Consider the following 25,752-nt stretch of genomic DNA (forward strand, 5'->3'; position numbering starts at 1 on the left):
AGGAATCATTCATTCAATAAATGCTTATTTTTTATTTTTTAGAGACAGGGTGTTACTCTGTTGTGCAGGCTAGAGTGCAGTAGTATGATCATAGTTCACTGTGACCTATGTTTATTTATTAAAGGAAGTATAGAACATAGTAAAAAGAGCCAAAATTTAGAGGATCTGGATTCAAATCCTCTTGCCTTAGCCTCCCAAAGTATTGGGATTAGAGTCATGAGTCATGGTTCCTGACTTATTTATTGAGCTTCTATTACACGCCAGGCACAGTGCTAGATGCTGGGTTTGAGATGACGAACAAAACAGACATAATCCCAACCTTCATAAACACTGAAATTTGATAGCAAAATATCCCTGAGATCTGCCTACGGGATCTGCCTACAAGTCAATGCAATGTAATCAAATACACATTAGTATTTCAGGCTAGCTATACCTATACAGTTGTAAAACAGGATATTCTTTAGAATTAACTTCTATGTCATTTCTAGTATTGGTCATTTCAACTAAATTTTTGTAAATTCTCTGAAAATTAGGCTATTTCTGTTTCTCTATATAGAATTGGGTATTGGGATGGGCAGGTTTAATAAAGCATATTCCCGAAACTATGTGATAATCCCCATCTGTTTGAGGGTTACGTGAGTGGAACAGCACAGTTTTGCTAATAATTCCTTATAAATCATTACAAAGTTGAATTTTATGAATTTGTGCTCATTTACTCACTCTTTCTCCCTACACACACACACATACATATGCACACACAAATATACATGTATACAAATGTGTGTGTGAAAAGCTGTCTAAAGAGATAGTTAGCTGATACTCTGGACTCAGTCACCAATATGCTTGCTGATGGTCTCCAGATCTTCTGCATTTGCCCCAAATGTTATGCTAATGTACAGTATAGGCATTTGTTTGAATTAGGATAATAAAACTGGCCAAGGATAAAGGCACTAAAGAAACTGCATTATTTAGATGTCAAAATTACCTTATGGTGATGAACACATCCCTTAAGTCCCTTTTATCCTCAAGTTTTGCTATCCACTTGATTTCTAAATGTGACATACTATCTATCCATTTTTACCTGGAGTGAAAATAATGATACTGTTATGTTTACTTATAAAGGTATAGAGCACAGTAAAAAGAGCCAAAATTTAGAGTCAGGTAGACTGGATTCAAATTTTAATTGTGCCATTTAATTGTATAATTTATGGAAAATCACAACCTCTTTGGGTCTCAGTATAAAATGTTTCGCAAAATAGAAATAATACAATTTTTGTGATTTTCTTTTTTTATTAAACATTAAATAAAATAATAAATGTAAAGTGCCTGGCAGACAGTATCTACTTGGGGTAAGTATTAATGATTGGCTACATTCAAGAGCAATTCATAGAGAGAAATCACTGCCTCTAAAAACTAGTTGCTGTACAGATATAATACATAATATCCCTGAAGTAATTTATAATACTTTCAACTGGAGAAATAAAGAAAAAATACAAGATTCAACAAAATGTCAAGATTGGGATTAATGGGGCGATTATAAGTTTGTTGAATTATTAACCAACAAGGCCAGAAAATCAATGTGCTGTCCTAAATATAGTTTGTTGCATTACTCTCAAAAGGTTAAGAAGACACTGGCCTGGTGTTAACAGGGGCCTTGAATTGAACATATTGCATTTTTCTTTATCGGTATGCTCCGATAAAGAAAATGTTTTTATGGGTATGAGGAGCATACCCATAAAAAAAAATGCAAGAGTACCTACAACTCTTTCGGGAGCTGACTGTTTTGAAAAAATAACAGTCAGCTGCCTTTTACGGGGGTTGGTGGGGAGGTAATTATCTAAATATAAGGTGGCAAGTGAAAACTAGTTACCTAAGAAATTGCATTACTTAAGAGAAGTCGCCAAGGTTCACTACATCACATCTTTCAAATCTTAAATGAGCACCTTTCCTCACATTATCCCTTTGTCGGAAGCAATTTCTCTTTACAACTATTCTGGCTACCTCAGACCTCCATCCAAAATTCTCCTGAATCCTTCATTATCGACAAAGCCTGGAGCAGAACGCAAGCATTCCTTTCTGAAAGCACACCTACTTACTGATCACTGCTTTCCAAAAATGCATCTAATGCCCAAGCATGAAATTACAAGCTTGTTCTCTTATGTCTCAGCCATGAAAACAAAGACCGTTCTTCTCATCCAATTCAAATGGCGGGAGAAACCTTCGATTAATTCTAAATCAGGAAGGAACCTCCCCATCTCACTTCCTAAATGTTTGTAAAAGATGTCTTCTTCAGCCAACCTCCTGCCTTCCAGGCACGGCACCCCAGAACTACGGAAACAGTACTCAGGAATCGAGAGTGGCCAAACGCTGCCAATGGGAGATAGGAAACTCGTTGATCATTGGTAGAGAAACTCGGCACAACGCCGAGTCACGGTACACGGTGTCTTCGGCCTCGCCCAGGGACACTTGGTGACCCGAGGTCGAGTTCCAAGTCGGAGACAGATTTTGCGAGTGGATAAGACGGTAAGCCGGGATCCCAGGGCCTTCTCCAGCTGCATTGGGTGTCAAGCGCCACGGGGTTTGATGGGGACTCCTTCTGGTTCCACCCTCGCCCACTCACTTCTCGGGCTGGCCATAATGCTGCACAGAGCCCCGGCCAGCCATTAATATCAGGCGCAGGAGAAAGCCCAGTAAAATCACTTACCAGTCTTCCACCTCCGGTGCTGATCTAGCAAGAGCCTGACCCGCTGGCCACACTCAAGCTCTGCACCAGGTTATTACCACCCTGGCGACGGCTCCGGAGCGTCACTGACAACCACCCGGAAATGGTACTATCGCTTCCGGGGCTGCCTAGCGCGCGGCGGGAAATTATTTCCCAGAGCCCGGATTAGTGAAGCAGTTGAGTGCTGCAGCGGCAGTCGTCGCCCCTGCCGCCGCTGCCACCGAAGGAAGCATCCCAGACACCGGGAAGGTAAAGGGGCTCAGCTAGGAAGACACAGTGTATTCTGTCTCTGTGGGGATGTTTCTTCCCCGGGCCGTACCTCCGAAGTTTCTGCCTCCCGGCTGTGAGGCTAGGAAGGAAGCGGCTGGGGTGAGCGGCAGCGGTGTCTGGCTCTCGCGCTTTCTCCAGCTGCAGTTCGTTCCAGCTCTCCCGACTTCGCGCTCGGCGCCGGAGTTGGTGGGCTGCAGCTGCAGACCCCGCGACGCTTCGCCCGTGCCGCTGCGGGGACTGCCACCGAGCGCCCCTCTGCAGTACTGGGCTGAGCCGCTTCCCCCGCTTCTGCTTGCGCAGCTCTTCAGCTCGGCCCGCCGCCTGGAAGGCGCTAGGCCCCCCGCGTCTCTCGTTTCCATAGAACCCATGGGGACGCCTCATCCTGATAGCAGAATTTTGGCTGCTTTCCATAACTTAGCGTCTGCGAAGGTGGCTGGGATACCCCAGGCCCACTTTCCTGTGACGAAGAAAATTGTGTCATTCTTTCCTCTCTCGTAGAATTTTTTTTTTTTTAATTGCTAAAACGGCAGTGATCCTATCTCTGACTGCTATAGGCCTTTAAACACAAACATACACACATACACTTTTCCCTGAAGGGAGGGTCTGTGTTCCTGGGGTTTATATTTCAGCTGCCTGAAGGCTGGAAACAAGACTAAGTGGCTATTTTAAGATTTCTTCCACTTCCAAAGCCTCAGATTAAATATTGACAAAAAAAAAAAATTGGTCCGTCTCAGGTACTTCGTATCGTTATTTGACTCAAGAGTTAGATGGAGCTTGATTTTGGAGGCGCCAGCCTCTTTTTTGACGAATGTCTTTATTAAAAAATTTTGTTGTTGTTGTTGAAATATTGGGAATGAACATTTGAACTGAATTTACAATTTATGTGTGACAGACAATGCACCTTGTGGACTTTTTGGTTTATGTTATTCCGTTGTGCCTCAATTCTTGGAAATATCTGTGGATGTGCAAGATGTTCTCATTACTGGAAAGTTTGATTACGTATATTGCAGGTGTTCAGTACATAAGTTGCTAGTATGAGGTGAATTTATATAAAAGAGTATATTTCTTTATTTTCTTTTCTTACCTTTCCTTCCTTCCTTTGCTTTCTTTCTTTCTTTGACAGAGCCTTGCTCTGTTGCCCAGGCTGGAGTGCAGTGGCGCCATATCGGCTCACTGCAACCTCCGGCTCCCAGGTTCAAGCAATTCTCCTATCTCAGCCTCCCGAGTAGCTGGGATTACAGGTGCGCGACACCACGCCCGACGAATGTTTTGTATTTTTAATAGAGACAGGGTTTCACCATGCTGTCCAAGCTGGTCTCGAACTCCTGATCTCAAGTGTTCCGCTCGCCTCGGCCTCCCAAAGTGCTGGGATTACAGGCGTGAGCCACCGGGTAACTCTTGAGTATTCTTAATTTAAAGGAACTAGGATGTTCAAATACTTGAATGTTTAAGTCAATTTTATTGGAAAGACAGCGAACCTTCAGTACTGCAAATAAACCCCTATTCTGTTTTCTAAATCCAGATTTTATTATGCATTATTAAGTAAAATTGAATTATATAACCTAACATTTTCTTGCTTCCCTAAAGCATAAAGCGTGGATCACGTGAAAGTCATTGAAAAGATGATCAAATGTGTTTATTTTTCATAATCAAAATTCAGAACTGAAGATTTCATAATAAGCATCCACAGTTTCCACTGATGTTCAAAAACATTGCGTTTTGGGAAACCAATAGTATAGCTTTTATTTATTAGTACTTTCCTTATTATATGTATCTTGATTATATTACCCTAAAGTAGGGTTTTCACCATTTAAAGAAAACTTTTTTAGAAAGTAAAATAAAAAATTCTGTGTTGGCTTTGAATAATAAACCCTAAACAAAACGAATTCTCTCAAGAATGTAACTAAAATGAGACATCATCTGTTACTCTTGTAGTTGACTCTTTGAATATACTAATAGAAAATATATCCGTATAATGTACTATGTACTGTTTTTCACCTTATAAGGGCATGTTACTGCTTAAAAGTAAAATAACCCTGGAACTTTTAAGTTCACTTAATTCATACTTTTTATCAAAATTACTTTGAAATTTAAAATACACTGTCTGGTTATTTTTGAGGAGGAAGAAAGACTTTCTCATATGAATTACTCTAATGATTGGTACCAAATCACTTTTGAGAGGAAAATAATGAAAACTTTGTTTCTCATTAGACAAAAAGAGCACTCTTTAGATTGTTTCTAGAAATGCTTTGAAATTTTAGGCACTGTTATTTTACTGGAAATAATTTACAATTATGTTTAAATTTTTTCAGTGATATTGCTGTTCTAAATGTCTTCCCACCCTTGTACTGTTCTTTCACTTAATGTATCTTTCTTTTGTGTTAGCTGAAAGTAGATTGCTTTATGAAATTATAATGTGGTTAAAAGTATTAGACTAAGTTCTGAAATTTAATTCACCTTGGTATTGTAGAAAAGGCATACAGTTTTTGCAGAAAGACTTATATGTGCATCTTGTTTTTACCATTTACTAGCTGTGTACCCTTGAAGTAGTTTCTTAATCACTCCAATTTCCCGGTATCCTCATCTGCACAAGAAAAATAAATAGCACTTATGTTGTGAAGAAGGAAATGAGCTAACATATATACTGTGGTATAAACCACAGTAGGTCCTCAATAAAAATTAAATCCTGCTTGTTCAACCTTAGACGTATGGTCTTCCTTCTAAGTAAACCAAATTTCCTAGGATACCAAAGCACATTTGACTTCTATGGCTAGCCGATATCTACTGTCCACCTATTCTTTTTCTGAACCTTTCCTCTCTTGACCAACTTGCTTCCTTAAGGACTCCTTCATCCTGAAATTAACATCTGCCCAGCCTGTGCCTTGTACAGTATTGGATAGATTGGACATCTCCGTATGTCTTCCTAAGCTTCTCATTTTTTTCTCACCGTATTCACTTTGGTGCTTGTTCTGTTTCTTCCTTCTAGTGCTAAATTTGTCATCAGAGGGACTAATTACTGCTTCTTTCCCAAATAATGCTATGGAAGTAAGAACAGCCCTCAAGTCTCATCACTGGATGCTTCTGTCAAATAGTTAATATTTATACACACACACATACACACGTGCGTGTGCATCTCTCCTGTCTTTGAAGGATGGGGCAGGAAATAGACACTGTGTCTTTAAAAAAAAAAAAGAAGTCTGAAGGCCAGCTGAATGATATTAAACCAGGGGCCTAATTTGGCTCCTAGGCCTAAAGGGGCCAGAATTTCTAAACGCCACTTGTAGTTAAACGTCAAACAGTATTTTACACACACAGTATAAGTACTGTGACATGTGTCTGCCTTTTGCAATATTGGTTCAAACAGAGATCCAACACTTGTACCCTTTTCAGTTTTAACAGTTATTTGTTTACTTTCCCAGTTAAATGTTTTGAATAAGAGAAATCATGAAAATTTTTCAGACTTTTTAATTCAGAGCAAAAATCTTGACTGCATTCAGTGCTTGGTATATGCTTTTCAGATGAGGGGAGTTTCAAATAATTTTCCTTAGTTTGCTGTAAAAGTAGGTTTAAAATCAAAAGAATTCACCAAAATAACAAACACTGAGAAACCACTAGTTTTCATCATGACCTTAAAACCATGAAGAGTATTAAGTGGCATGGAAAAATGATCACAATATAACATTACATAAAAGTGAAGATATGAAACAATGTAATATCCAAATTTTGTTATATATATTTTTCACACTCAGATAAAACCTAAAAGTCAGCATCCCTCCCCAGTGTTAACAATGGTATTACAGGCTGAAGGAATTAGAGATGATTTTAATCTTTCTATATACTTTGTAATATTTTTCAAATTTTCTATAATAAGTGCATGTTAAAACTGAAAGACAAGTCTGTAAAGGTTATTTTGGGGGGAAAACTTTAGTTCTTAATTATAAATATATAAATCAAAGTTTTTTATTAAGTCTTAAATATTTATTTTAGCTAATGATACCATACAATTTATTTCTAAGATTACTTCTCTTTTATGGGTAGGGCTGGTTATAAAAGAAACCAGCCGTATATAATGTAGAGTAGGGAAAAGTTTATCCTTATTTTCCTTACAAAACCCCATTTATGCATCCCTGTCTCTCATTTTTGTAGCACCTTCCGCTTTTTCCCAAGGGTTGTACCCTGCTCTTTCATCTTGCCTCTCAAACCAGACTTTTGTATTCATATCTGTATTCCTGTCTTTCCTTGTCTCTGAGCTCAATTTTCAACATGTTCTTCAAACATGTTCTAGCTATGTGTTACATTATAAAGAATTCAAAGAACCTAAAAAGCTAGTTTATAATAAATAGTGTTCTTAATTAAGATGAAGAGTTCTATAAGTTTTCTTTGCATTTTGGACTGGCACCAACTACAAAGGAATTTCAGGCATCAAGAATAGGCCCATGTGGGAGATATTTTGGGAAAGTCCATACCACAGAGACAGTTGCTTGCTATGCATAAAGGCCAACTCTGTTTACAGTCATTGTCTCCTTAGTTGTATTTTATTGTTCAAGGTAAGTAACTAATTTTTGTTAGTTATAGATAAGATTTTAATAATTACTACAAAAGGACATTTTCTCATAACCAAGAATGTCATATAATTTTAATTTTTTTGACAGTAAAAATAAAACTTAACTGTCAAAAGTCATGCTCTCTTTTTTGCTTTTTTTTTCCCTCCTTTTTTTTGGTTGTTAGGGTAGTATCTTCTGTATGAATGCTCCAAGGAACACCCCCTATTAGTTCTAGAAAGATCTATAATTTTTCTAGAAATAACCACTGGTACAATTATATTATGGTATATTTACTTTCCTTCTTGTACTGCAAGACTTCTAGAAGTTAGCTCTTGATCCTCCCTACCTCAGACATATCACTTACACTAAACTTGACTGTACTTTAAAGGATTTTTAATTGTCTGGGTTATTGATATATTTTAAACCAATTATAGTGCTCTTTTTGGCCTCATTGACATATCAGGTTTATTGTATTCTTAATCCTGCAGGGTCAGAAAGAACCATCAAACCATGAATTTTATAAATCAATCAATCAGTATATCTATACATGTTTATATCTATTCCTACATATATAGTTTTCCTGTGTAACTGCATGAATTAGATCCTGTAATACAGGTCATTCACTTGTCATATCATGTGCTGTAAAAAAGCATTGCTAAATGTATTATAAACTGTTGTTTCAAGTAGATAATTTTATTGTAGAAAACTGTTACAAAACTGTGCTAGTTATTTTGGGCCATCACTGGGATTCCTGATTCTGTTAAAGTTTAGCTAGTAGCTCAGTTTTTCTGATAAATTTGTGACTAGAATGTCCTGTATTCTGATTTGTTTTTAAACATATGCATATTTTATGGATAAAGTTTGAATCAGGACCTTCTGTTTTTTCACCTTTGTTTCCTACTTCCCTTTCCTCCGCATGTTTAATTTCAGTTTCATATTTAATCATTTTCAAAGGAAATAAATTGCTTTAAAAGGGTTTCCTGATTTCTGCTATTATGCAGTTAGTCCTATTTTCATTTTACTATGGGCTCTTGCTTTGACAGAAAATGCTGTTAAATATACAAAGTGGGTCATTTCCATCATATTTATTTTATTATAAAGACCATATGGTTTAAGATGAAAACTGCTTTACACACTAACTCCAGTAAATCCAAATAATTTAATAATTTATACATGAAACCAAAATACATTAAAATGTTACCTTATTAATAATCAAATTGTAAAATAGCTATTAACATGATCTGGAAACAGCAACATAGTATATGTTTCCTTTATTTCTGTATAACTTGTTTAATTCTGAGGAAGCAGAATAATAAAATTTAAAGGACAAGCTTTAAATGAAACTTTTGGGTAACAGTGTTATAACAATTTTTTTATTATTTTTTGTATATTCTGATTATTTAACATTAGTTTTTATACGTCAATTTTTAGAATAGTCAGGCAAGATTTTAGACTTTTTAAAACCACTCAGACTTCTTTGGCAATATTCCTGAAATAGCCATTAAATAGACCTTGAAACTCTAAAATACATTAAAAATATACAAGTCGTAGGAAAAGCATATGTGTTTAAAACTCTTGTATTCCTCGGCTGGGTGGGGTGGCTCATGCCTGTAATCCCGGCGCTTTGGGAGGCCGAGGCAGGCGGATCACAAGGTCAGGAGATCAAGACCATCCTGGATAACACAGTGAAACCCCATCTCTACTAAAAAGACAAAAAATAAAAAAATTAGCCAGGCTGGTGGTCGGTGCCTGTAGTCCCAGCTACTCAGGAGGCTGAGGCAGGAGAATGGCGTGAACCCGGGAGGCGGAGCTTGCAGTGAGCTGAGATTGTGCCGCTGTACTCTAGCCTGGGCGACAGAGCGAGACTCCGTCTCAAAAAAATAAATACATAAATAAATAAAAAATAAACTCTTGTATTCTACTGATAACAGTGGTTTTTGATAAAACCAGTTAGATAAAAACAAGTATTGATTGAATACCAAGATGATATTCACAGATATATTGGATTTCACTTGTCCAGCATTTCTGAAAAGACCTATCATTTTCTTTTTATTTTTAAATTTTATTTATTTATTTATTTTTTGAGACAGAGTCTCGCTCTGTCGCCCAGGCTGGAGTGCAATGGTGTGGTCTCGGCTCACTGCAACCTTCGCCTCCCGGGTTCAAGCAATTCTTCTGCCTCAGCCTCCCGAGTAGCTGGGATTACAGGCACCTGCCACCACACCTGGCTAATTTTTGTATTTTAGTAGAGACGGGGTTTCACCATGTTGGCCAGGCTGGTCTCGAACTCCTGACCTCAGGTGATCCACCCACCTTGGCTTCCCAAAGTGCTGGGATTACAGGCGTGAGCCACCATGCCCGGCCAAGACCTATCATTTTCTGAAGGAAATTTGCTTAAAGGATTTAAAAAAATAATTCCCTAGAAATGATAAAAGCATTTCTCCCTAGTTGTGGACATATGTTTTATAATCCAAATGTGGCTTTTTTGTGTGTGTTCATAATGTGTTCTGCATCAGACTAAATCATTATTATTTCTAACAACAGCATATTCTTCATAGTTTTTATGTATTGCTGGTCCATATTGTTAATGGTTATTAACATTCAAGAGCTACATTAATTAACCCATGTAAATGGTTTTAAAAAATTGTATGATTAGGTCGGGCGCGGTGGCTCACGCCTGTAATCCCAGCACTTGGGAGGCCGAGGCAGGCAGATCACAAGGTCAGGAGATCGAGACCATCCTGGCTAACACGGTGAAACCCCGTCTCTACTAAAAATACAAAAAAAAAGCCAGGCCTGGTGGCGGGCGCCTATAGTCCCAGCTACTCAGGAGGCTGAGGCAGGAGAATGGCGTGAACCCAGGAGGCGGAACTTGCACTGAGCTGAGATCACGCCATTGCACTCCAGCCTGGGCGACAGAGTGAGACTCCATCTCAAAAAAAAAAAAAAAAAAAAGTAATTGGATGATTAATACAGTAAAGGGTTCCTTATACAGGAAGCTTGATTTATTTACTGATGATAGTGTTTCGTGTATATGATTAATTTTTCATAAGAGACCAATCCCTATTATGTGCACTTAAAAATTTTGTACTGACTAGACCAAATCCCTGTAACTTTTTATAAAAAGCATTTATTTCATTGGAGAGCCTTATCTTTAAGGCACTTTCTTATGTTCTGTATCTGAGTTTTAGAGGGTTAAAATACATTGTACCTCTTTGCCCCTTTTGCAGCCAGTTGAGAAATGCAAAAATCAGATAAATTGAGGTTGAAATACCAGCTTTTTTATTGAGTAAACATTGTTTTGAAGGAGATGATGGTTTTTGTTTTGTTTTTTTCTGCATCCTTCTGCAAAAAGGAGATGGTTTTGATATGGAACCATAGTGTGCTTCTTAGTACATAACCTCTGAATTGACTTACCCACACAGGCAGTGCAGGACTACTACTGGCAGCTCCTTAGGATGCGTCAGAAAGCATTGATATGGACCTTCTTTGCAAATATGCAGATACACTGAGCAAAGCACATCCATTTAGTTGTCTCAAGGAGCTTCTCCAACGAAATGGGGAGTGATGAAGGGTAGAGAAAAACCAAGAGTGCAGTTACCCTAGCTGAACTTCTCCTCTTCAAAACTATAAGCAAGGAAATAAAAGTTTACTTCTGAGTAATGCTTTAGATTATTTATATTGAGACTTTCTTTCAATTTTTACTCTTAAATGAATCTAAACCTTTAAATAAATGTATATATATTACATTTACATGTCTTTAAAAATACACTCTCTGTGAAGAACATTTCTCACTTCACCAGTTGCGTGCTATTAGTCCTGGGCTCAAATCGTTACAGTTTTTAAAGTTTACGTGTAATTGTATTGAAAGAAGTCATTGTTTCTTTAATTATTGAAAACAGCGACTGTTGTTATTCTAGCTATGACATTAGTTAAATATTAATAACCCACAGTTATGGTGACAAAATTGTTAGAAAAATGAAAAATTGCCCTAATTTCTCTAGTCCGTGCTTTCCTTGTCTGTGAAAAGATTGAGATTTTTCTCTAAGACGCTATCTAGTTCTCCAGTTCAACTTCATGTAAACAAACAGAATTGTATTCTGATGAGAAATTCTGTGAATTATGTACTCCCTAAACACAAAGTACTTTTTGTGAACTACATTAAAATATGGATTAAGGTCCCTGTGAAAGTAAACTTAGATTTTTTTAAAAAAGTGATTTTTTCAAAAAAGCGATTTTTTCAGTCTACCTTGTAAATGATGAAATTAACATATATATATATATATATATATAGCAAAGTTAAGAAATATGGATTGCAAATAGGATCTAGGATTATTATGTGTACCCACTTTACTAAATTATTGGATATAAATACTGTGGGACCATGAGTTCTATTAACTTCTCCAGTAACGTATACATATTTAATATGTGTCCACAGAGGCTTTAAAGTCTCTGTGGAGTATAAAATCTGATTGTTTCATTGTCTTTAGGTTTCAAAAGCTCTTAGCGAACAACAGTACTTTTTTTTTTTTTTTGAGACGGAGTTTCACTCTTGTTGCCCAGGCTGGAGTGCAATCGCGTGATCTCGGCTCATGGCAACCTCTGCCTCCCGGGTTCAAGCGATTTTCCTGCCTCAGCCTCCCGAGTAGCTGGGATTACAGACGTGCCGCCACGCTGGGCTAATTTTGTATTTTTAATGGAGACGGGGTTTCACTATGTTGGTCAGGCTGGTCTCGAACTCCTGACCTCAGGTAATCTGCTCGCCTCAGCCTCCCAAAGAAAGTGCTGGGATTACAAGCGTGAGCCACTGCTCCTGGCCAACAATACTTTGTTTATTTGTTTATTTATTTTTGAGATGGAGTCTTGCTCTGTCACCCAGGCTGGAGTGCAGTGGCATGATCTTGGCTCACTGCAACCACTGTGTCCCGGGTTCAAGCAATTCTCCTGTCTCAGCCTCCTGAGTAGCAGAGATTACAGGCACCTGCCACCACACCTGGCTAATTTTTATATTTTTAGTAGCGGCAGGGTTTCACCATGTTGGCCAGGCTGGTCTAGAATTCCTGACCTCGTGATCCACCGGCCTCGGCCTCCCAAAGTGCTGGGATTACAGGCGTGAGCCACTGCACCCAGCCCAACAATACTTTTTAAATGAAGCTTGTATAACATTATTATGCCAGTATTTGTATAACATTCTGTCATTTTCTGAAGAAGTATATTTATTCATCAATGTGTTTTAGTGTCAGGTAATGTATTAATCCAGACTTTCAATGTTCAAATCAGAAAGAAAACCCTCACTTAAGGCCACATTTTGAGAAGATAACTTTTAAAACTAGTTTCTATCGTATATAAGTAATTTTAACATTGTTTTAACAGCTGTGCCTAACATCTTTAATTCATTGTATGTTTAATAGTTTATTTTTAGTACTCATAGTGAAGAAAAAATAATGTCAACCCTGTGAATAATATCTTTAACATACATTGTCTTCTGTATGTTTGTATTTGTTAGATGGAAGATGGTACCCCAAAGCATATCATCCAGATGACAGGATTTAAGATGGAAGAAAAAGAAGCACTAGTCAAATTACTTTTAAAACTAGATTGCACTTTTATTAAGAGTGAGGTAAGAAACTTATCAAAATGTTCAAGATATATTTGAAAAATAACTAGAATTCAAATACTGGCCTAAGAATGATAAAATGGCTTCTTGATATTGTAGCAATAAAAAGGATGTGTTATAAAGGCAGTCTTACTTTAGTAACATTTCTTGATGTGGATTTTTCCCTCCAGAAATACAAAAATTGTACACATCTTATAGCTGAACGCCTATGTAAGAGTGAAAAATTTTTAGCAGCTTGTGCGGCAGGTAAGTTAACCGTCTTCCCCCAACTTTTAAAAACAATCTTCCTGTTAAAGCAAAAGTATTTTAGTCTCTGGAGAGATTGCATATTTACATATCAAACCTAAATGTGTTTTTCTGATATTTTTTGAAAATATTTAATATATTTTTTGGCTTATTACTCTTCTAAGTAAAATTTTGTAACACAGGAAAAATGTATTAAATAGGCAGAAATGTTTACCTCAACAAGGATTTAGTGTGTTTTGTTTAAGACAAAAAAAAATACATTAATGAAAAGACTGGAACAAAATGTCAAAATCTTAAGCTTTTGTTAAAGTCTCAGCTGGTTTCAGTCAAGTTTTCTTTGATCTGTCATTTGATATAGGCAGTGCTTTTGTTCTCTCTGCTGCTTCTATCCATATTATGAAGCAATGGTCATATTATTTTATTTTTCTAAGATATTAAATACTATAGACCCAAATTAAGACTTAAGTCTTCTCCTCTATCGTTTTGTATTTTATAGCTTTCTCTACTGTGATTGATCTGACATATCATTAGTCTACTGATTGCAAAAAAAAAAGCGTATGTAACTTGGGTGAATTTATCCTTTTTGGATTAACTTACAAGGAAAACACTTGCATTCGTTTTTAGCTTTACAAATGAAAACATAGATTGTCCATAATGTTCAAAAAGATCATTGATGCCCAGATAAAGAAACTGTTGGTTGGGTGCGGAGGCTCATGCCTGTAATCCTAGCACTTTGGGAGGCCAAGGCAAAAGGATCACTTGTGCCCAGGAGTTTAAGACCAGCCTGGGCAACGTAGTGAGATCTCATCTCTTAAGAAAAAAAAAGAATTGTTATAAAATGACCTGAAAAATTCTTTAACTCAGTAAATTTGTTTTACAGAGTAATAATGCTGTGAACAATATTGGAAAAGCTGTTAGCATAGGAGGAAGAATATAAATCTAACCCAAAATAGTGAATAATGATAGTAATAATAATTCCAGTAATACCACATTTTATTTTGGATTTTAAAGCTTTAGATTTATGTTTAGAATTATAAAATTGTAATTTAGAATTATATTTAAATGAAACTGTAATTATAACTAAGTTATAACTATGGAATTATATTTAGAATTATAATTATTTGTCATGGAAAAGATTACATACAATGTTCAGTGATATTGGAAGCCTCTTAGTATCAAAAAATTTCCCCAAAATGCATAGTTCAAAGATAATATTAGCAGTGTAGCTTAAGAGTCTTATCTTGAAAAAGGTTGACTTTTATATTTGATCTTTATTGTTTATCATTTATCAGAACCAAAATTCCTTTGTGACTGACAGCTCATTTGCTTTCTAGGAAAGTGGATACTAACCAAGGACTATATAATTCATAGTGCCAAAAGTGGCAGATGGCTTGATGAAACAACTTATGAATGGGGATATAAAATTGAAAAAGATTCCCTTTATTCACCTCAAATGCAATCTGCACCTAAAAGATGGCGTGAAGAACTGAAACGCACTGGTGCTCCAGGAGCCTTCCACAGATGGAAAGTTGTCCTCCTTGTTAGAACTGATAAGCGAAGTGATTCTCTTATAAGGTAGGATGTGCTTACATAAAAGCTAAAGCAATTAATGAGAAAATAATTTTGATTTGCATGAGTACTTTCTGTATTTTTTTGCAATTATTAGCCCAAGTGAGCCATGGTGATTTACTCCAATCTCCTAGGTAAGCCATTATGCTCGTTTAGACTTATGTGTCTTTAATAGAACAAAATCTACTTTACAATATTGTTTTAGATTATTCTGGATATCTCTATTTTACTTTCCATGTTATTCCTTTTGGCCAACTCAAGCAAAACAAAAAAGGAAAACTAATTGGGAGTTTTTTGTTTCTAGTTTTGAAGCACTTTTAGACTTTTGCTATTATCACAAAAGCATCATTCTGGGTTTATGTAGTGCTGTCTTCATTATTCATACTGTTTTCATCATAATTTTATTTCATTTTGTCCTTGGTATATTTTTAAAAGCTTTTTTATTGGGTAAACTGTATTCTAAGACTGCTGTTACTTTTTTTTATGGCAAGAGGGTGGGGAGTGTTTTTGTCTCTTAGTTAAATGTAATTTATAATCAATAAAATGCACACAAATTAAGGGTATATTTTGATGAGTTTGGACAAATTGATGCACCCATGTTACCCTCACTATAATCAAGATCTGTTACATGTACATTATCCTATAATGTTCTCTTGTGTCCTTGAACATTTAGTTCTGTACCACCAACACCAGGCAACCACTAATTTCCTTTTTATCACTATAGACTAGATGTGTCCTTTTTAAGAGGTCCTTATGAATGGGATCATACTTAAATACTGCTTTGATATAGCTTCATTTCTCTAGTACAGTATTATTGAGATTCATCCATTTTGTGTATACCAGCAGTTCATTCCTTTTTGTTGCAGAGTAGTAGTCTACTCCATGGATATGTTACAGTCTGTTTATTCACATATTGGTAGATATTTGGGATATTTTTTGTCTTTGCTAATATAAATTGAGCTGCTATGAACATTTGGTTACAAGTATTCATGTAGACATGTTTTCAGTTCTCTTGGGAAATATCTCGGAATGAATGAATTTATACTGTTTTAGATGGCAATTGTGTGTGTAACATTATAAGAAAATGCCAAACTGGCCAGGCATAGTGGCTCAGGTCTGTAATCCTAGCACTTCGAGAGGCCAAGGCAGGAGGAGATTACTTGACCCCAGAGTCTTAGATCAGCCTGGGTGACATGGCGAGATGCTGTCTCTACAAAATTTTTTTTTCTTTTTTTTTTTTTCAAATTAAATTAGCCAGGCTTGGTGATGCATGTCCTAGTCCTAGCCACTTGGGAGGCTGAGGTGAGAAGATAGCCTGGAGCCCAGGAGTTGGAGGCTGCAGAGAGCTATGAACTGTTTTTCAAAGTAGTACCATTTTATATTCCCAGTAGTAGTGTATGAGAGTTCACGTTGCTCTGAAGTTATTTTGGCACTGTTAACGAAAATCAATTGACCATGTATGTGTGGTCTGTTTCTGGACTTCCTGTTTGGTTCCAGTGAGCTCTATATCTATCTTATACCAACACTACACTGTTTTGGTTACTGTATCTTTAAGTGAGTCTTGAAATTAGGTACTATGGGTTTCTTAACTTAGTCTTTTTAAAAGTTGTTTTAGTGAATCTGGATTCTTTGTATTTCCGTACACATTTTAGAATCACTGTCAATTTCTGTGAAAATGCAAACTGGTATTTTGATTGGGATTGTATTTTATAGGTCAAATCTTAACAATATTGAGTCTTCCTATTAGTGAACTATGTATTCTCCGCTTGTTCTTTAATGTCTTATAGTTCTCATTATATAAATCTTGCACATATTTTATTAAATTTGTTCCTAGGTGTTTTGTGTTTTGGGGTGCTATTATAGATTGCTCTTAAACTTTTTATCTGCATCTTTTGAGATAATTTGCTTTTCTCCTTTATTTTCTTAATATGTTGAATTATACTTGTTTGTTTCTTTTATTTATTTATTTTGAGACAGAGTCTCGCTCTGTCGCCCAGGCTGGAGTGCAGTGGTGCAATCTCGGCTCACTGGAAGCTCCGCCTCCCGGGTTCACGCCATTCTTCTGCCTCAGCCTCCTGAGTAGCTGGGACTACAGGTGCCCGGCTAATTTTCTGTATTTTTTAGTACAGGTGGGGTTTCACTGTGTTAGCCAGGATGGTCTTGATCTCCTGACCTCGTGATCTGCCCGCCTCGGCCTCCCAGAGTGGTGGGATTACAGGCTTGAGCCACCGCGCCCTACCTTTTTTTTTTAAAAATTTTTTTGAGATAGCATTTTGCTCTTGTTGCCCAGGCTGGAGCGCAATGGCGTGATCTTGGCTCACCGCAACCTCCGCCTCCTGGGTTCAAACAATTCTTCTGTCGCAGCCTCCTGAGTAGCTGGGACCACAGGCATATGCCATCACACCCGGCTAATTTTATATTTTTAGTAGAGATGGGGTTTCTCTGTGTTGGTTAGGCTGGTCTCGAACTCCCGACCTCAGGTGATCCGCCCACCTCGGCCTCCCAAAGTGCTGGGATTACAGGCGTGAACCACTGCGACCGGCCACTTGATTGATTCTTAAATGTTAAACCAAACTTGTATTCTTGAGATAAACTGTACTTCATCATGATGTATTTTTTCTGGTTCATTTTTAATATTTTGCTGATTCTATTTGCAATTTTTAAAAATGATTTTTGTATCCTAAACCTGATAAATGACATCTATGTAAATATCTAAACCTAATGTGATATTTAATGGTGAAAGATTTTTTCCCCCATGATTGGTAACAAGGCAAGGATGCTGACTCTTAAAATTTCTGTTTAGCATTTACTGGATGTACTAGCCATTGCAATAAGCCAGAAAAAGAAATGAGGCATAAAATTGCAAAGAAAGAAAAATAATTGTCTTTATTTCCAAAGACATGGTTGTGTACTAAAAAATTTAACGAAGATACTAGAAGATCTCGCTAGTGAATTTAGCGAGATCAAAAGACAACAGATCACTGCATAAAACTTAATTGCATTCTCATATACTAGCAAAGAACAATTGGAAATTGAAATTTAAATTCTCGTTTTGGTTTTATTAATTTTCTCTATTGTTTGTCATTTCATTGATTTCTGTCCTTGGTTTTATTATTTCCATACTTCTTGCTTTAGGCTTAATTTGCTTTTGTTATTTTTCTGTTTGTTTTTGAGGTAAAAACTTGGATCACTGATTTTAGACCTTTCTGTTTTTCTATTAGTTGCCCCCAAGCATTGCTTTATCCACATCCCACAAATTTGTATTAATCGTGTTTGCTTTTTTATTAAGTTCAGAGTATTTTTAAATTTTCTTTTTCGTTTCTTCTTTGACCCATTGATGATTTACAAGTTTATTATTTAATTCCCAATTACTGATAGAATAATTTAATTTTCTAACTGTAATTCAGATTAGTCATTACTTCTGTTAGTCCTATCAGCTTTTGCTTTATTTATACTGAATTCCTGTTATCAGTTGCATACGTATTTTCTCAATGGCCCTGATTTTGTAATTTTTATTTATTTTTTTCTATTACCTCAAACACTTGTCATTGTGTCCTTTGGTCAACATTTCCTATTCCCCCACCTCCATCCAGCCTTTGGTAACCACCATTCTGCTCTCTGCACCTATGTGTTCAACTTTTAGGTTCTGTAAATCTAATTTTCTTTGGACTTTCACATATAAGTTAAAAATAGTATTTGTCTTTCTGTGCTGGGATTGTTCACTTAGCATAATGTCCTCCAGTTCATCCATGTTGTTGCAAATGACATAATTTCTCTCTTTCTAAAGTCTACATATTATTCTATTTGTGTATATATATATACTATATTTTCTTTATTCATTGATGTACACTTTAGGTTGGTTTTATAACTTGACTGTCGTGAATAATGCTGCAGTAAATATGGGAGTGCAGATAGCTCTTTAACATACTGGTTTATTAATTTCTATTCCCAACAACTAGGGAATACCAGGGCTCCCTTTTCTCGATATCTTCACTAATAATCATCTTTTTGATAATAAGCATTCTGGCAGAACTGAGATGTAATTTTCATTTTCCTAATGATTGGTGATATTGAGCATTTAAAAATTTATCTGTTGGCCATTTGTTTATCTTGTTATGAGAAGTGTCTATTCAGATCCTTTGCCCATTTTTAATCAGGTGGTTTTCTTGCTATTGAGTTGAGTTCCTTGTATTTGGATATTAACCCTTTTTTACACATATGGCTTGAAAATATTATCTCCTATTCCACAGGTTGCCTCTTCATTCTCTTAAATGTTTCCTTTGCTGTGCAGAACCTTTTTAGTTTTATGTAACCTCACTTTCCTGTTTTTGTTTTTGTTGGCTGAGCTTTGGAGTCAAATCCAAAAATTATTGCCCAGACTAATGTCCTGTAGTTTATCTCCTGTGTTTTTTTCTAATAGTTTTGCAGTTTCAGGTATAATGTTTACAGTTTTTCAATGTAAATTCTATTTTGTCTCATAGGAGTGTAGCTAGTCCTGCTCTCTTGGTTTTCATTTACATGGAGTATCCTTTTCCATCCCTTCATTTTCACTCTGTGTGTCCTCAGAGGTGAAGTTAGTCTCCCGTAGGCAGTACATACTTGGCTTTTTTTTTTTTTTTTTTTTGCTTTTTCAATCTTTTTGACCACTCTATGTCTTTTGTTTGGAGAAGTTAATCCATTTATGTTTAGGGTTATTATCGGTGGGTAAGGAACTTACTGCTGCCATTTTGTAGTTTGTTTTCCAGTTGATTTGTATATACTGTGTTTCTTTCTTCCTATGTTGCTGTCTTCCATTGTGGTTTGATGGTTTTCTGTAGTGGTTTGCATTGATTCCCTTCTACTTATGTTTTGTGTATCTAGTAGAGATTTTCCTTTGTGGTTACCATGTAGTTATATAAAACATTTTATTCTTATAACAGACTATGTCAAACTGATAACTTTGGTCATACATAATAACTCTACACATTTACTCTCCCCTATTTTATGTTTTGATGTCAAAATTTATATTATTTTCTAATTTGTATCCCCTGACAATTGTAGCTATGGTTCTTTTGATAGATTTGTCTATTAACCACTGCACTAGAGATAAAATTGCTTCACACACCACCATTTTAGTCCAGAGTATTCTGAATATGATTCTACATTACTTAGATTGTTAAGTTTTATACTTTTGTATGTTTTATGTTATTAGTGGCCTTTTGATATAGCTTAAAGAACTTTCTTTCATAATTCCTATCAGGCAGCCCTTATCATGATAAACTACTTTAGTTTTTGTTTGGGAAATTTTTAATTTCTCCCTTATTTCTGAAGAACAGTTTAGCCAGGTAAGTAAGGTATTGGCAGTTTTTTTCCTTTATCACTTTGAGTATATCATAGCCCTCTTTCCTGACTTGAAGTGTTTCTGCTTTCAAAGCCACTGGTAATTACGTTCAGACTCTTGTATGTGATATGTTTCTTATCTCCTGCTGCTTTCAGAATTTTTTATTTGTCTTTGATTTTTGATAATTTGATTATTATATACCTTGGTATACTCCTTTGGGTTAAATTTGATTAGAAACCATGATGCTGCTTGTCCCTGGATGTGGCCATCTTTTCCCAGATTTCAGAAGTTTTCAGCCATTATTTCCATAAATATGCTTTCTGGTCCCTTTCCTCTCTCTTCTGCTGAACTAATTTTATACAGTTATTAGGTCTCATAATTCCCATAGGCTTTCTTCATCCTTTGGGTTTTTTTGCTTTGCTGACTGGAAAATTTCAAACGTACTGTCTTTGAACTCACTGATTCTTTCCTCTGTCTGATTAAGCCTGCTGTTGTTGAAGTCTTCTGTTGCATTTTTCACTTTAGCAATTATATTCTTCATCTCCAAAATTTCCTATTTTTTGTTTATTCTTTTTCTTTGTCAGACTTCTTGTTTTGTTCATGTATTGTTTTCTGTATTTTATTTAATTTTTAATCTGTATGTTCTTGTATTTTACTGATTTTTTTTTTTTTTTTTTTTTTGAGATGGAACCTCACCCTGTCACCCAGGCTGGAGTGCAGTGGCACAATCTTGGCTCACTGCAACCTCCTCCTCCTGGGTTCAAGCGAATCCCCTGCCTTAGCCTCCCAAGTAGCTGGGATTACAGGCACCTGCCACCACGCCTGGCTAATTTTTTTGTATTTTTAGTGAAGATGGAGTTTTGCCATGTTGGCCAGGTTGGTTTTAAACTGCTGACCTTAAGTGATCGACCTACCTTGGCCTCCCAAAGTGCTGAGATTACAGGCATGGGCCACTATGCCTGGCCTGAACTTCTTTAAAGGGATTATTCTTTGTCTATCATTCTGTAGATCTATAGTTCTCCATTCCTTTAGGGTCCATTGTTGGAGCTTTGTTAATTTCTTTGGAGGTGCCCTGATTCTTTGAAATCTTTGAGTTTTTGCATTTGTCTCCTCGTTTGTGGAGACAGCCACGTCTTCCAGGTGTTCCTTGGCAGGGATAGAATTTCACTGTTCAGTGATCACTGGGAGATCACTGCTTGTGATTCTGTATGGGCTGGTAATGAATGACTCCAAGCAGGTAGAGCTTGCTTTCTGTTACTCTGTATGGCTGGGCTGCTACCTTTGCATTGATTTTGGAGAGGGGATTGTGCTGGCTGGGCTCTGCTGTTAGATAAAACCGCTGGCTGAGCTCTGCAATCAGGCAGAGCTGCAGGCTAGGCACTGCAATTGTCTCCAGTTGGGCCAGGCTCAGGGTGTATTCCCTGGCTAGGTACTACCAATATTTGAGATCCGCAGTTGGACAAAGTTACAGGTTGTACCCCAAGATTAAGTAGAATTGCTGCTTAAGATGGATGGGCCTAACTGCTATGCTTAGTACAAATTACAGCTGGGGTTTGCCTCATAGTCTTGGTGGGGCCTTGAGGTGGGCTTTGAAGCTAAGCTGAGCACTGTTTAAAGTTCTGAGTGTGGCAGAACTAGCCTCTGTACTTTAATGAAGTACACTGTGGTTAGCATCTCGTTCCCTAAATGGAGTCTTTGGATGTGTGTTAAGGCTGTACTGAATGCTGTTCTCCTGCATATGGCAGAACTAGCCCCCACTCTGCCGAAATGCAGTGTGGCGGTCCTTTCCCATCCGAAGAAGAATCTTGGCATGAATGTTGAGGCTGCACAAAGTGCTGTTGAAATTCCCAGTTGTGGCAGAACTAGCCCCTGGTTTTTTATATTGGTGATGTGGTGAGTCTCTCACTCCCTGGGTGAGGCCATGGAGTAGGATTTGAGGCTGGGCCTGGAGGCTGCCCATCTAGAGATTCCCGCCAGGTAGAACATCCCACAGTAGCTTTGCAGGTGCTGTGCTGTTGACTGATACCTCTGATTTGGTGCCATTGATGGCAGGTATGTTGCGCTACCACCAAAATTTCTGTGCTGGTTTTTGTGAGCTCCACCTCCTTGCTTTGTTTCTTCTTATTATTTTTTATTTTTTTTTTTGAGACAGAGTCTTACTCTGTCATCCAGGCTGAAGTGCAGTGGCGCGATCTCAGCTCACTGCAACCTCCACCTCCCGGGTTCACGCCATTCTCTTGCCTCAGCCTCCCGAGTAGCTGGGACTATAGGCACCCGCCACCACGCCCAGCTAATTTTTTTTTTAATTTTTAGTAGGGACAGAGTTTCACCGTGTTAGCCAGGCTAGTCTCAATCTCCGACCTCGTGGTCTGCCCACCTCGGCCTCCCAAAGTGCTGGGATTACAGGCGTGAGCCACCGCGCCTGTCCTCCTTGCTTTGTTTCTATCTGACCCCAGGTTGTCTAGCTGTGCCATTACCCCTTGTCCTCCCTTTGAGGTGACACATGAGTGGACTTCCTGAGATGTATCTCAGAATTCTATAAAAGCTCAATGCCTGCCTCCAGTTCTCTTTGCCCACAATAGTAACCGTGAGCCCTGGAGAATCCTTTCTGTGTGGCACTATGCCAACTTGGGTAAGGGAGAGGTGTGATGGGTCAAAGTGAGACCATTTGTTTTTGCCCTCTCACAGTTTTTATGAAGTTCTGTGGTTTACGCCAATATCCCAGGCTTGATATTAATTGGATTTGTCTGATACTAATATAGCCACTTTAGTGCTCCTTTGAGAAACATCAGCATGTACATCATTTTGTATTCTTTTACTTAAAATGGGTTTCTTGTAGACATTCTACAGTTGAGTCTTAAAAATGTAATTTGACAATTTCTGCCTTTAATTGCATTGTTGAGGACATTTACATTTAATTGTTGACAAATTGAATTAAATCTAGTATCTTGCTGGTTATTTTTTTCTCATCTCTTTTCTTTTCTTCTCTTTTTTTTTTGAGATGGAGTCTGGCTCTGTTGCTCAGGCTGGAGTGCAGTGGCACCATCTTGGCTCACTGCAACCTCTGCCTCCCAAGTTCAAATGATGCTCCTGCCTCAGCTTCCCGAATAACTGGGATAACAGGCGCCCATCACCATGCTTGACTAATTTTTCTATTTTTATTAGAAACGGGGTTTCACCATGTTGGCCAGGCTGGTCTCGAACTTCTGACCTCAGGTGATTTGGCCACCTTGGCCTCCCAAAGTGCTGGGATTACAGGCGTGAGCCACTGCAGCCAGCCATCCCATCATTTCTTTATTCTGCTTTCCCTTTTTCCTTGACTTCTTTTCCACTAGTTCAGTGTTTTTAATGGTTTCCTTTAATCTCTGTATTAGATCTCTTTTTTTAATGGTTGCTGTAATATATAGTGTCCATCTTTAACTGTTCATAGTCAAATGTCAAACAGTATCTTTTTGCATGTAGTGCAGAAACCTTAAAACAATATACAGTTGACAGTTGAACAATGTGGGATTGGAGTGCTGACCCCCTGTGCAGTTGAAAATTCATGTGTAACTTGACTCCCCAAAAACATAACTACTAGTAGCCTACTGTTGACTGGAAGCCTTACTGATAATGTAAACAGTTAACATAAATTTTGTTATAAGAAAATCATAAGAGAAAATATATTTACTATTCATTAAGTGAAAGTGGATCATCATAAACGTCTTCATCCTTGTTGCCTTCATATTGAGTAGGCTGAGTAGGAGGAAGGGTTGGTTTTGCTGTCGCAAGGGTAGCAGAGGCAAAAGAGGTGGAAGGGGAGGCAGGAGAGGCAGACACACTTGGTGTGTAACTTTTGTGGACCTGTGTTGTTCACGGGTCAACTGTATTTCCATTTGTTCTTCCTATCCTTTTTTCTATTGTTGACCTCTATGTATTATAAACTTCCAAATACATTGGTAATATTTTACTTTTGCTAGTCATTTACTTTTAAGATGATTAAAAATAATGAAATATATCTTCAATATTTGACTTCATTTTTGCCATTTCCTGGCATTATTAGTTTCTTTGTGTAGCTCCAGATTTTCCCCTGGTATCATACCTTTTTTTGCCTAAAGAACTCCTTTTAACAGTTCTTATAATGTAAGTGTGCTGGTAATGATTTATCTCATTTTTTATTTGAGAAGGTGTTTATTTTTGGAAGATATTTTCACTGCATATAGAATTATGGGTCGACAGTTTTTTCACTTTAATTCGTAATTAAAGATTCTCTTCCACTTTCTTCTGGCTTACATAGTTCTGATGAGAACTCAGCTGTCATTCTTTTTTTCCATTTGTATCATTTTGTCTTCCCTGGTTTTCTTCAAGATTTTCTCCTAGCCATTGGTTTTTACTAGTTTGATTATGATGTGTAGTAGAGTGTTTGTGTTTGTGTATTTTATTATTGGTTTATTTTGCTTGAGGATCTCTGAGCTTGTGTATGTAGAGTTTTTTGGTTTTTATTAAATATAATACTCTCCAGCCATTATTTTTTAAATATTTCTTCCTTCATGTTGTTCTTCTGGAACTCCATTGCATGCCTTTTAAACTATTTGATTATTTTCAATAGCTATTGCATGCTTTGTTCTTTTTTTAAAAAAAATTTTTAGTTGGGATAATTCTATTGACCAATCTTAAAATTCAGTGATTCCTTTTTCAGTTGTGTTCAGTCTGCAGATGAGCTTGTCGAAGAAATTCTTTGATATAATGCCTTTTATTTCTACCATTTCCATTGAACTCTCCAGTGAATTCCTCATTTCTTCAAGTATGTTGTCCACTTTTTCCATTAGTTCCTTTAACACATCAGTCACAGTTATGTTAAAGTTGTTTTCTGATAATTTCAACATGTGGGTCATATTTCAGTGAATACTGTTGATTCCTTTCTCTTAACAGCGGTTTGGTTTTCTTCTTGCCTATTTTGTATGTTGTGTATTTTTTTTATTGCATGCCAGATATCACATATACAAGAATATTGATAGAGGCTGATGTGAATATTTATATCCAAAAATTAGGCCTACCTCTTCTGTAAGGTGGTTAGTATGGGTGATTGAGTTAATCTTGTCAGTTGTTGAGCTATTGCTATGGTGAATGTTGTTCCCTCCCGCACCCACACCCCCCGCCCCCCCTCCCCCGACAAAAACTCATGTTGAAATTTAATTGCCATTGTGAAAGTATTGGAAGGTGGGGCCTTTAAGAAGGGATTAATGTCATTATCATGGGACTGGCTTGGTTATAAAAGTAAGCTCTTTCTCACATGGTCTCTCTTGCTCTTCTGCTTATCTTCATGGGATGATGCAGCAGGAAGGTTCTCATCAGATGCTCTTGGAGTTCTGAAAGTCCAAGAATAAAAACTTATTTTTCTTATAAATTACCAAGTCTTCAGTATTCTGTTATAGCAGCAGAAAACGACAAGACAGCTGAATTTGAGTATTGTTAATTCTGTAAT

General features: G+C 37.1%; 2 protein-coding genes across 11 annotated transcripts in view; one reads left to right on the plus strand and one right to left on the minus strand.

The window, feature by feature from the left end:
- KIAA0825 (KIAA0825 ortholog) overlaps nucleotides 1–2,854 on the minus strand; it is a 473,030-nt gene extending 470,176 nt beyond the window's left edge. For 4 of the 9 annotated variants that reach the window (XM_063705866.1, XM_055387131.2, XM_055387130.2 and 1 more), the window contains exon 1: nucleotides 2,705–2,854. The gene's annotated coding sequence lies outside the window, so the exon portion shown is untranslated. The remainder of the gene's footprint in view (nucleotides 1–2,704) is intronic. The other 5 variants (XR_010133628.1, XM_063705867.1, XM_063705868.1 and 2 more) reach the window with 3 other exon arrangements.
- Nucleotides 2,339–25,752, plus strand: part of SLF1 (SMC5-SMC6 complex localization factor 1) — a 77,984-nt gene continuing 54,570 nt past the window's right edge. The window contains exons 1-4 of one of the 2 annotated variants that reach the window (XM_055387136.2): nucleotides 2,339–2,523; nucleotides 13,043–13,156; nucleotides 13,324–13,399; nucleotides 14,734–14,974. In XM_055387136.2, coding sequence (XP_055243111.2) covers nucleotides 13,043–13,156; nucleotides 13,324–13,399; nucleotides 14,734–14,974 — 431 coding nt within the window. In that variant the 5' untranslated portion in view covers nucleotides 2,339–2,523. Of the gene's footprint in view, nucleotides 2,524–2,854; nucleotides 2,972–13,042; nucleotides 13,157–13,323; nucleotides 13,400–14,733; nucleotides 14,975–25,752 lie in introns of those variants that run through there. The other variant, XM_031011412.3, reaches the window with a different exon arrangement.

Source organism: Gorilla gorilla, chromosome 4 (genome assembly GCF_029281585.2).
Source record: "Gorilla gorilla gorilla isolate KB3781 chromosome 4, NHGRI_mGorGor1-v2.1_pri, whole genome shotgun sequence".
NCBI lineage: Eukaryota > Metazoa > Chordata > Mammalia > Primates > Hominidae > Gorilla > Gorilla gorilla.